The sequence below is a fragment of the Ailuropoda melanoleuca genome, chromosome X, assembly GCF_002007445.2.
Source record: "Ailuropoda melanoleuca isolate Jingjing chromosome X, ASM200744v2, whole genome shotgun sequence".
Lineage (NCBI taxonomy): Eukaryota > Metazoa > Chordata > Mammalia > Carnivora > Ursidae > Ailuropoda > Ailuropoda melanoleuca.
The window spans coordinates 75228276-75241753 of record NC_048238.1 but is presented as its reverse complement, the minus strand read 5'-3'; the positions used below and the strand labels follow the sequence as shown (position 1 = coordinate 75241753).

Here is a 13478-nt window from a genome sequence, read left to right as displayed (position 1 = left end):
ACAGGCAAGAGCACAAAAAACGATCTCAGAATTAAATCTGTCACATAAATGTTCTGAAGATTAGGTATTCTCAGTAATTAACATGAATAAATTTACCTTTTAAAGGGAAATGGGGAAGTGGCCAGAAAACACCAAAGTACAATTGACTTATTATGAGCCTGTAGTACCTTCAGTTACTCATTCATTAAAAAACATTTATCAATTATTACTATTTTCCAAGAACTGTGTTAGGCTCTGGATACTAAGTAGTGAAGGAGATAAACAAGACCTCTGTCTTCATGGTGCTAACAATGTACTGGTTTTAAAATGCAGATCATAACATGTAAACAAATAAGACGACAAAAGGTTCAGTTAAAGGCTATGGAGAAAACAACATGGTGCATGATAAAGAAATAGTGGAGGACTAAAAAGAAGTGATAATTATGTAATATGATAGAGGTGCTAATTATTGTTATAATGACAATCATAATATATAAATGTATCAAATTAACATGTTACATACCTTAAATTTATATAGTGTTATACATCAAATATATTTCAATTTCAAAAAAAGAAATAGTGGAGGAATTGATTTGGGTAGTCAAAAAAGGGCAATCCTTGAAGGCAACATTCAGGCTGAGATCTAAAGGATAATCAAGAGTCAGCCAGGTAAAAATGGTTTAAGAGTATTAGGCAGTTGAAGTATTATCTACAAAGGACTCCAAAAATGAAGAGCTTGGTACATTCAAATAACTTAATGCAGACTAGTGTGATCAGCAAGCCAAGTGAAAGGTGGTTTAAAGAGAAGTCTGGAAATGTAGGCAGGGACCAGAACATGCAGGTGTTACAGGTCTTGAAAAAGAATGTGGACTTTATCTCAGATGCAGCGGGAAGCCCTTGAAAGTTTATAAGCAGTGAAATTAAATTACTGATTTATGTTTTTTAAAAGATCATTCTTGACTATTCAATCTAGAATAAGTTAGGCTGGGAGGTGAGGGGATAGTAATGGGAAAAAAAAAAAAGACTAAGAAGAAGCTATTACAATAGTCCAGATGAGACATTATGGTTGGTGTGATGGCAGTGGAGATAGAGAAAAGTAGATGAATTTAAGATATATTTTATAGGCAAAATTAACAGAATTTAGTGATAGAATAGAATGAGGAGGTGTGTGAAAGAGTAGAAGATATAAATACTAACTCTCAGGTTTTAGGGGCCTGGGTTAACTTTGAACGTGTTAATTTGAATGTCTCGGAGATATCTGAGTAGAGATGTCAGGGAGGCAGTTTAATAAATGCATCCAACTCAGAAGAAAAGTTTATTTTAGAGATATAAATGTAGGTATTTAGTAGCTGGATAGTAAACAATACCATGAGCTTTAACAATATTGCTAGGCATAGAAGAGGAAAAGGGGTCAGAACTGTATCCTGATACCTGATGCATAGAATAGAATGAATTTGTATAGAAGACTGTGTGATGACCAGAGAGATACAGAAGAAAATCATGAAAGGGTAGTGTCACAGAAGTCAGGGAAAAGGAGTATTTCGAGAGGGAGCAGATGGTCAAGCTGTATCAAAATGTAATGGGAACTAAAAGTATCAGAAAAGAAAGGTGAGGGGCGCCTGGGTGGCTTAGTTGGTTAAGCATCTGATTTCAGCTCAGGTCATGGTCTCTGGGTTGAGGGATTGAGCCCAGCATGCGCTCCCTGCTCAGTGGGGAGTCTGCTTCTCCTTCTCCCTCTGCACCTCCCCATGCTCATGCTCTTTCTCTCTCTCTCTCTCAAATAAATAAAATCTTTAAAAAAAAAAAAAGAAAAAAAAGAAAAGAAATTTGAGTCTGTCAGCACACAGAAGATACTTCCATGGAACAAAGGAGATTACTTAAGGAGGGCTTGTGGGTACCTGCACAACTTCTAGAAACATCTATTTTAAGGCAGACATCAAGAGACATTATCTGATTGAAGTTGCAAGCTTTCTGAATTTCTTATTCAAAATGTTTACTTTCCTAGCATGAGATGCTTACCTTCAAACCTGGGATCCCAGGAGGTCCCTATTATTAAAAAGAAAAGGATTATTTTATATATACGAGAGGGGTGCGAGCAAAAGAACACAATGCTTTCCAAATAGAGTCAATTAAATAGACTACTGTAGGGTCATTCTAAGTAAACAGTACTTTAGGATACTTAGAGATGGCATTTATATTAAATACAACAGAATCCTTGCTTTTACCCAGCACAGAGCTATACTACCAACTTTTTTTTTAAAAAAATCTTTTTATAGTTTACTAGGTTCAAATGTACTACTTTGTTCCACATGAATGCACTGAGCTCACTTGTTACATTTCTGCTTCTTCTGTCAATTCCTGTGTTCATTATAATCCCAAATTGTATAACTTACTGGAGGACCCTGTAAACCAGGAAAACCGGGACTGCCTGGAAATCCACGTTCTCCCTAGGAGTTAAAAATAAAAGAATATGGAAGAACAAGAAACAAAGCATAACTATACCAACAAACAATAACTTGTTGAAAAGATTTCTGTAAAAGCCATTCTGAAACATGCCAGATTGCCAAAAACTCATTAGCCTTCCCTTTCCAATTATTTCAATATCAACTGCCTATATCAGTTCAGCCTTCTAAGATACTTTTATCCCTACTCATCAATCCTAATCAGAAATAAAGAAAATATCTTCTACCCCAGTCATTTTCTTCTGACAAATCCATTTTGAGACAAGCATACCACAGATTCCTGGCCATCATCACATTTAATAGTTAATGATTTGTCTCAATTTCCTGTCCATGCATTATATAGATTCTTATTTTAACTGCCCTATTGCATTTTTCTATTGTAAACTATTTCAAATTATTTTTGTAAAGAGGAAAAGATGGTAAGAAAGAATGCCATTAATATCACCAAGAGGACAATAATAGCAATAGTTCTAGCAATTGCAGGTCATTATGTTTTCTAGGCACCCAATTTTTCTCACTCACTATTGTAAAGTACTAATATGGACATTTGGTTTACAAAACAAAAGTAAAATTGCTGTAGAAGAACCCCAATGCAACCTCCTTTCTAATACCCACATGCCAAGGTAATCCTAGAGACATCCTTCTCAGAGGCTTAAAAGAGTAAGATTATTACAGCTGTGGGCCTTTGAATTACTTTGTCCAGTACTCTTCTCTCCATCACTTTTTACATATGGAAAAAATAGGCCCAGAGAGAAAGGAAATGGCCTTTACATCAAGTTTAGAAGACAGAAAACAAAAGAACGCATATAGTCTGATTCCATCTCTAAGGCTCATTCTATTAGTTACATAGTAAAATATTTTAAAAATTTATCTGATAGTATACATAATAAATCCCACTTAAAAAATTTAAATCTCATTTTAAAAACATAATTGGGGGCTTCACACATAAACTTATCATGAGATCTCCTAAGGTGCTGCTTTATAAAAAGAAAGAAAAAGATCCCTTTTGTCGTATAGCATACTATACTCATTGTGGATACATTGATCTTCAAATTCAAAACATTGGCTCGTGGTCTTTTTGTTGCTCAAGGCATGCTGGCAAACAAACAAATAACCAGAATAGGCACAAGAATGTAGCCTACTTTAAAAGCAATGTTCCATGCAAACTACTCCACATTTGTCCTATCACTATAAGGCTGCCCAGGTGAAGTGAAGAACTCAAGTAAGCCTCACAAATAAAATAGATACGTGTGTGTGTGTGTGTGTACATACATATATATATAATTTTGTTGTTGTTGTTATTAGCAAGGGTCACACTGACCTGGAGAAATATTGGAGGTAAAAATAATTTTATTGCCTTCAAGTATATACTACAATAATTAACACAAAATACAGCCTTCGTAATACAAAATAGTTTGTTCAAGTTATTTTAAATATGTACCCTAATACAAAATCTGACACATGCCATTAAGTTAGAAGGATCAAGGATATTTCATGAACAGTTCCACAGAATATCATGTGCAGAATGGAAAATGTCAAAAGGATATACAGAAAATAATAACATACTGCATTAATAGATAGGAAAAGGAGAAAAGTGAGGGAATAAGAACAGAGGCTATGATAAACTGTCAAAAAAGCAAAATTTCCCCTTTTTTCATCCTTGCTATCACTTTATAATAAACCCAAACAGTTGACGAAAGACAAGAAAAGTGGGTCAGGAAAAAATGTTTTTCATACATAAAGTTTTATTTTTCTTTTTAAATTGTTAAATTCATCATTTTAGCTGATGGAGAAGAGTTTCCGTTTTCATACTAATAGTTTATAGTAAAAATTAATGTCTTGTATTACAGGTAGACTTTTAGGATTTTTCTTAAGGAAGTTATTAGATAAGGTAAAAAAAATTTCAAAAACATGAATTTTTGAAAATTTACATTGTACTTAGTTTTAAAAAAGGCAAAGCTAATGGATGACATTCATTATTACTCTTAACAAATAATATAATATTTGAAACTTATATATCTTAATTCCTTTTTAACTCTCATCCTACTTTACACTAAAGTCAAAATAGGATTCAGTAAATAACCTTCAATCCAATGAAATATCTCAGTTGATTATACATGTCTAAAGAATTATTGATATTTCAATATATTGAAAATGTTAACTCAGAACATACCCTATATATGTCTTAGACATGAACTACTATATCGCTAACATTCTTCATATCGATTTCCTTAAACTTTAAAATCTATTATTATTAAGCATATTGCCTAAGATTAAGTTGAAAAAAATCTTACCTTGGTTCCATTGCATCCAGGGATACCTTGAGGTCCTGGGGCCCCATCATGGCCTGGCATTCCCTTTAAAAGGGATATAACACATGTATAATATTTCTTAGATTACTTTTAAAGGAATTTTCTATTAAAAAGCCAAATTCTACTTACAGGAAGACCTGGTGTCCCTGGAAATCCAGGAAGTCCAGGAGGACCCTATAATAAGAAATAAATTCCTTGAACCAAACAATAACCAGTAAGAATAAAATTATATCCTACCTAAGGGAATTATGAAAATTACATTTAGAATAGCAATGGACAAATGTGTCTCATTGATTATTACCATTTGTTCTCTCTATAGAAAAAAAACTCTTACACATGTTTAAAAGTCTCTTTTATAGGCAACTATATAGAAGAAACTCTTATTTGAGGGAGCATTGCCTTCATTGCACTTAGCAGGAGTAGGCAAATTAGTGCAAGAAATGTCTTTCCTAAAAGATAAAGTGGTTCTCCCAGGTTTGTGATGAATACTGAATTTAGCAGGGGATGGGTAAGTGGCAAATGTATCTGCTCCTGAGAACATCAATGTGATCACTCCAAAAATTCTTCAATCAAATTTCCCTGTCAGAATTGGCAAAAATACAAGTTTGGCAATATTCTCTGTAGGTGAGACTCTGGGAAAGATGTACTCTTTTTTTTTAATGTTTTTTTATATATTATGTTAGTCACCATACAGTATATCCCTGGTTTCTGATGTAAAGTTTGATGATTCATTAGTTGCGTATAACACCCAGTGCACCATGCAATACGTGCCCTCCTTACTACCCATCACCAGTCTATCCCATTCCCCCACCCTACTCTTATACACAGCAATTGGGATTCAAACATCACGGAGAGAAATTTGAAATATCTAGCAAAATTACACATTTTTACCCTTTGAAGCAACCCATTTCTAAGAACCTATCCCAAAGGTACACTAGAAATTATGAAACAAAATCTGAATTTCAAGGTTACTGATTACAGCATTGTTATAACTAAAGTTTAGAAATGACCATATAACCACAATTACAGCTAAACACTAGAAACAACAGGGGCATGACTAAATAAATTATGGTACATCCACATAATGCAAACCTATGGAGCCCTTAACAAGAATGAGAAAGATCTCTCTCTGTGCACTGAAATATGTAGTAATCTCCAGGATATAATTTAAAGTAAAAGAAATCAAGTGTAAGTAGCATATATAATATGCTACACTTTCATAAGAAGGGTGGTGATACAAAACAATGAAAAGATAAATTAAAAAATAATAAAAATAAATATGTCTGGAGGAAAGAGGTAGGGGGAAGAGGGAAAAGAATGGGGGATGGCAAGAATGGATGGGAAGCATCTCTGACTATACCACTGTTAAAGAACAATGTAAATATTTTAAATAATTAAAAATAAAAATTAATAAGAGGTAAAAAGAGAAAATTATTAAAAATTAAAAACTGGAACCAATGAACTTAATATATATCTGGTTGTTGACATAAACCATACAAAGAAAAAAATTACTTCAAGTGCCTTTAAAACAGATATTTTGACTGCACTTTCTTAGTGAAATCAGTCAATTCAAAGAGAAAAAAAGAACAGCAAAGAAATAACGGCATTTAAGAATTCTATTATTACTATTAAAATTGAAATTGTTATTTTGTTCACTTGTAAATTGCTATTTTGAAGCTATCATAGGTATGTTATAGGATAAAGAAAATAATAAATTATATTAATGTCATTAGGAATCAAGATTTTTACCATAGGGAAGGGAAGGTGGCAGAGGAGAGAATAAGTATACAGAACTCTTTTCATTTTAACTTTCAATTGGAAGTAATAACATAAACTCATATTTTTTTCTCTTTAGAAAATACGTTTTTCCTAATTCTGTCAACTGAAAAGACATCAAAATAATTGACTACCAGTAGCAAAGAAAACCCCTAACAGTAGCCTGCGGTATCTACATCACATTTTTCACTAAAAAGAACCTAGAGTCAGATACATACCCAATTTCAGATCTGGAAAGGAAATGTACAAAATGAGCCTGAGGAGTCTTATATCAGAAAGCAAGAAAGTTATCAAAGATCAATATGTTTTTTTTCAAAAGGACACAGGACAGGGGCCAACTTAAAGGGGCTCCACCAAGCCAAGGATAGGATAATTTGGCTTCAAAAAGAATAATGAGTACAACTGGTTGGATCAGATAAATTCCATGTGTTTATAATGATAACAAATTCTTAAAACCTTCCTGACCATTATTCAAAGTTGTTGGTGTACTAACTCATTACCCTATTAGAATTCCAGCTGATAAATTAGAATAATAGTTAATAAATGAAGGATTTATAGAGTTTTAAAAATCACCATTCTGCAACTCTGAACAAAAAACGCATCTAGGCAATAATCATCAATGAATACTAAACCATTAAATAAAAGCTGATGGGGAAATTTTGAGGGCAAAATCAGGCTCATATACCTGAGACCGCTGATCAAACCTAACATCAGAAAAGTGGGATAACAGATGTTTGTGCCATAAGATGTAATTCAATAGTAAGTATGCAGCACTATGTATATAGTATTCTTTTTCTATTTTCTTTAATATTTTGCAGTATAATGTATATATAGAAAATGCACAAATCTTAAGTGTACAGCTCTTTCTATATCCCCAGAAAGTTCTCTAGTGCCTCATATAAGGCAACCTCCAGTCTGCAGGAAATATGGGGGACAGACGGACAATTTAAATGACATCATGAAGAAACAGTCAGATCCAGAACGTAGAATGAAGTACAATACAAATGACCCAGTTTCTCCAAAAGCATAATAAAAGAGGCTTAAGAAACATAGCAACCAAACGCAGTATGTGGAAATTGCTTGGATCTTGGTTCAAACAAACCAATTGTTAAAGGACATCCACTGTGGAAATCTGAATAAGGACTGAGTTTTAAAGTATATTTGAAAAATTATTGCTAATTTTTTGAGGTGTAATAACGGTATACTGGTTATGTGGTTATCAGTTAGAGAGACATATTGAAGTATTCATTGGTAGAATGGATGATATGAGGGATTTACCTAAAAATATTTCCCCCAAATAGTGATGGGGTATGGATGAAACAAACTTGTCAAAATGTTGCTAACTTTTGAAGCTGAGTGATGGGCACATGGGGGTTCACTGTACTATATTCTCTGTACATTCGGGTATGCTCAAAATTTTCCATGATAATAAGTCTTTTAAAATTTGCATGTCAAGATTGCCTCTGGGCTGAGACGCAAGGATGCAGGAACTATCAGGCTACACTTCTGAAGTTCTAGTTGAGGGACATAGTCTACTCAGGCACTATCAGACTCTTGCAAATAGGAATTGAGACAATGGACAGGTTTATTTTGTTTTGTTTTAAGTCTCAGCAGTGCTTATGACGTAGTTAATGGTAACTATAGCTATTATGAGATACATTATGATTCTTATGAAGAGCTTTAATAATATATTTAAATCCATTTATTACAAAATAACATAGAGACATATCTGCTAATAAAACCAAGGGTTTTGAGTTTCTTTCCTACTTCTCCAGTTCCCTAAAAAACACCAGGTATGAGTTGCACATAAGACAAGCTATATGTTGTTAACAAGTATATAGCAAACAGAATGTATTTAATGTTTATGTAAAATTTGTACATCTACTTAATTTTTGGAGATCAAAGGATCAGAATGTTTAACTGTCTTTGTCACATAAATAAACATGTTATGTCATCACTCATGTACGTTATACTCGTATTAAGGGGCCTTGTCAGTCTATGAATGCAGAATTTTAGAGCTAAAAGGCACCTTGGAGATTGTATTGTTCAACACTCTAATTTAACGAATGAAGAAACTGAGGCTCAGAAAAGTTAAATATGATTTTCCAAAAGCCAGGACTATTTTTAAACTAGCTTCCCCAATTCTAAGACACACTGAAAGATGTATGTCAACCTAAAAGCTTTTTAGAAAAATTACACTAGGGGCGCCTGGGTGGCTCAGTCGTTAAGCGTCTGCCTTCGGCTCAGGGCGTGATCCCGGCATTATGGGATTGAGCCCCACATCAGGCTCCTTCCACTGGGAGCCTGCCTTCCTCTCCCACTCCCCCTGCTTGTGTTCCCTCTCTCGCTGGCTGTCCCTATCTCTGTTAAATAAATAAATAAAATCTTTAAAAAAAAAAAGAAAAGAAAAATTACACTAAATGTGCACTTCCATTTTGAGACAAATCTTGGTTTTCAGAACATTAAAATGAAAAATTATACATCTTAGAATTGAGAAAATGTTGTATACTTCTAAAGTAGTTACTTTTTAACACAGTGGTTTAAATTAGTGCTTCCCAAACTGACTCTCTTCAAGATACACAAAGAAAATTACAATATTTGTATATGGTACACTGGGAAGGGTATATAGCCTGAGGTGATTGGCCCTCTGAACCCAGAGGACTGAGATGATCACATGGTTGGGAAGTTCTGGTTTAAATCATCTGTATGATACATATTTTTAATAAATTGACAAATCATTGGAATTTAGCATGTTTGTATTTCCATAAACTGATTTATAATCTTCTTACAATAGGTTAAATAGACGTCTGGATATATAAACGTAACTACCAAAATACTAAAGAAATGCTAATTGTAGATATATACCAACTCTTACATTTAACTTTTTAAAGACCGTATTTTTCTTTTTGCATTTTAATATGAGTCTTTTTCAGTTGTCTCATAACACTTCATTTGCTTTTTCTCTGTTTTGACCAACAAAACATTGATATACAGCAAATATCACTTACTCTGATCCCTTTTGGTCCTGGTGGCCCTGGAATTCCATCATCACCCTGAAAAATACAACATGTTTAGTTCTTGTTCCTCCGAAAATAGTCCTCAAATAACCAATTTTATGTTATAACAATAAGAGACTTAATTTTTGTGAATCTTTGTGAAAGTGAGAAACTTACATACCCAAGGAAGAAGCATTTATCATTAAGACTGAAAGCACTGAGGTAAGTTATATGATAAAAAAAAAATAAGAAAGGTCTTTATTTACTGAGAAGAAAAGTGCTGACATGTAGCAGAAACTTTGTACTTGTAAAGTGAACTATGAAAATCATACAAAACACAGATGAAATAGTGGTATTGATACTCCTCAAAATCATGCATAAGCTAAATACAAGCTGAAAGTCTGGGCAGGTTCTATATTGCGTCAATCTGCTTGTCATGCTGGTAATAAATAGCATCATTTTTGAACCCAAATATATGCTGCTCTTGAGTTTGCTGTTTTAAACCTTTGCTTTGTTTTATAAGGTACTTTGTACTAGCAGAGCTCAGGAAAGAAAAGAAAGAACCATAGATTTTCTAAGCTGCTTCTGTAGACTTCATGCAAAAGAGGCTGCCCACATGTATGTTAATCTATGTACCCATTTCTAAGTTAACATTGCATTGCTGAGAATTTTAAGTTTTGCCTCACTAAGTTTTTATTAACTAGTTTTTAAAAAACGGAATAAAGAAAACCTAATTCTGCTCCACAAAATGGGAATTTCAGTGGACATACAGCTAGTAGGCAACCACCTGAGGCTTTCGATAGGTTTTATTAATCTGGGACATCTTGCTTTACACAAGTGGTTTCTAAATTACACAACTCATAACCTTAGAGGTTCCACTGGAGGTTCCTTGAAGCCTATGTCACAGCCTTCCTTCCATCAGCACAGCTCTATTTTTACGTTTTATGTGGGGCTTCCATAAAAATTTTCATTTGGAATAAGGGTTACCTGGTATATTAGTTTCTTATGCTGCTGTTATCAATTACTACAAACTTAGTGGCTTAAAACAACACAATCTTACAGTTCTGGAAGTCAGAAGTATGGCAGTAGTCTCAGTGGCAGAACCTTGTTTTTGAAGGTTCTAGGAAGAGAATCCATTTCCTTTTTTCCAGCTGCTAGAGCAGCCAGCATTCCTCAACTCATGGCCCTCTTCAATCTTCAAAGCCAGCAATGGTTGAATGAATCTTTCTAACATTGCTTCGATCTGACACTGTCTCTTCTGCCTCCCTCTTCCACATTTAAAGGACTCTTGTGATTATACGGCCCCATCCAGATAATCCAGAATAATCTCTTTACTTTAAGAGCAGCTGATTAGCAAATTTAATTCCATCTGCAATCTTAATTTTGTTTGTTTCTATAACCTAACATATTCACAAGTCCTGAGGATTACATCATGGACATCATTAGGAGGAAGACATTATTCTGCCTACTACACCTTGCTTTTAAAAAGTTTAATAATCTACTCTTTCCACAACAGATGCATCTTTAAGGAGATTAAAGTAAATCTAATTCTATTTTAAAACAACCAGAGGGGTGCCTGGGTGGCACAGCGGTTAAGCGTCTGCCTTCACCTCAGGGCGTGATCCCGGCGTTGTGGGATCGAACCCACATCAGGCTCCTCTGCTACGAGCCTGCTTCTTCCTCTCCCACTCCCCCTGCTTGTGTTCCCTCTCTCGCTGGGCTGTCTCTATCTCTGTCAAATAAATAAATAAAATCTTAAAAAAAAAAAACAACCAGAAGGCTGTTTGCTTAATCTTTTTGCATCTTTCCACTAAAGGCAGAAATAAGACAAAGATTCCTTAATATTTAACTGGTTGTCCTAACCAACATAGTTAAATAAGTGGAAAATAGAGGTATAAAATTTGGAAAGGATGAGGCAAAACTAACACTATTTGCAAATAATATGATTGTATGCAAGAAAAGCAAAGAAAATTACATGAAAAACTACTATAATCAGTAAGGTAATTCAGAAAGATAACTGTAAAACTGTATATAAAATTAATATGAGAAAATCCGTAGCTTTCTTAAATACCAACTACCAGTTAGAAAATATAATGGAAGAAAATATGCAATTTACAATAGCAAAAAAGAAAATATTTAGGAATAAACTTAATAAGAAATGTACAAGATTCATAAGAAGAAAAGTTTAAAACATTTCTGAAGTTCAAAAGGAAGATGAGAACAAATGGAAAGGCACTCCATGTTCTTCAATAATAGGAGTCAACATAAAAAATAGTCAATTCTCAACAAATTTAGTTAAAATTTGACAAAATAAAAATAGAAATAACATGATTTTTTTTTTAAACTGGATAAGGCAACTATAAAGTTCATATGGAAAAATAAACAAGCAAGAACACTGAGGAACATCCTGGAAAAAAAAGAACAGTAAGGGGAAACTAGCCCTGCCAGATACAAAATTACAGCATAATACATCAATAATTAAAATAGTTTTGTTCTGATATTTGAATAAGTGTATCACTGAAAGGGTATGCAATGTCTAAAACCAAATCCATATATTTGCGTGAATTTGGTTTATACTGAAAGCGGCACTGCAGATCAATGGGGAAATTTACATTGGGACACATTTGTGAGGACATCTGGAAAAAACATAAAGGTGGAACTTACTTACATAACAAACCACACACCAGGATGAATTAGAAATAGAAAAGATATTTACATGAAGAAATGAAACTATTAAAATACTAGAAGAAAAAATGGGAAAATTATAATCTTACACTGGGGAAGGCATTTCCTACTCAAAATCCAAAAGCCATAAAGGACCCCTGAAAAACACATAAACACACACATACACATACACACATGCACATAATCAGCAAAGACATGACAAATTAGGGGAAATAACTGCAACTCATAACACAAAGGGTAATCACCCTAATATACAAATAGGTCATTAACATATAAAACCACCAACAATACTGTAGAAAAAATGGGCAAATGAAATGTTATAGAAGACAGTTCATAGAAAACACAACTGATTCTTTGACCTATGAAAAGGTGCTTAATCTCACTCTTAGTAAGAGAAATGCAAACTAAAAGCATTGAGAGACCATTTTTCATCTATCAGATTGACAAAAAGCCAAATTTCATAATAGGGTTGGTGAAGCTATAGGGAAATTGTTCTTATATATAGATGAAACAAGGATAAATCATACAACTTCTTGGGGGGCAATTTGGCAATATCCATAAAAATACATAAACACATGTACCCTCTGAGCTAGCAATATCACTTCTAGTAATCTTACAGGATAATCCCTTATTGGGGAAAGGATATCTATTAAAATTGTATATCCTAACAGTGCTGTTTGTAGAAGAAAAAAATTGAAAATTACCTAACTGATCACCAACAGGGGACTGGCATAAAAAATTATGGTTTATACACACAATGGAATACAATGTAGTTATAAAAGATAATGAGGAGGTTCTGTGTAAACTAATATATCTACAATGTGTATTATGTGAAAAACGGAGGTCAAACATGTTGAATATACTACCACTTTATAAACAAAGGGAGGTAAAGTGTGTGCGTATATAAGCATGTATGTGCACATGTACATTTGTATCTATCTGCATATCCATAAAAACTATTGAGATATTCACAAGAAAGTATTAGAAATTGGTACCTATTAGGGATATATAGAACTTAGTGGCTCATGTTCACAGGTGGAAAGGAAATATTTTTCACTCTATACCTTCTTATGTTAATTTATTTTCAATAAAGTGAACATATTATTTATCAAAAATTAATTAAATTTTATTTTTAAGAATAAAGAAATTCTTTGGAAAATTTTATATATGTGTTCCTACACACGTATTTGTTTTATATATCTTTACTTTCATATATAAGAATATAAAGATTAAAGAACAATCCTACAAAATTTTTGACTGAGTATATA

The 13478-nt window shown here is 33.4% G+C and overlaps 1 protein-coding gene across 4 annotated transcripts in view; it reads right to left on the bottom strand.

Moving 5' to 3' along the window:
* Positions 1 to 13478, bottom strand: part of COL4A5 (collagen type IV alpha 5 chain) — a 224592-nt gene that overhangs the window by 102049 nt on the left and 109065 nt on the right. For all 4 annotated transcript variants that reach the window (XM_034650010.1, XM_002925583.4, XM_034650009.1 and 1 more), the window contains 5 exons: positions 9538 to 9582; positions 4883 to 4927; positions 4736 to 4798; positions 2373 to 2426; positions 1999 to 2025 (listed from right to left, as the gene is read on the bottom strand). In XM_034650010.1, coding sequence (XP_034505901.1) covers positions 1999 to 2025; positions 2373 to 2426; positions 4736 to 4798; positions 4883 to 4927; positions 9538 to 9582 — 234 coding nt within the window. The remainder of the gene's footprint in view (positions 1 to 1998; positions 2026 to 2372; positions 2427 to 4735; positions 4799 to 4882; positions 4928 to 9537; positions 9583 to 13478) is intronic.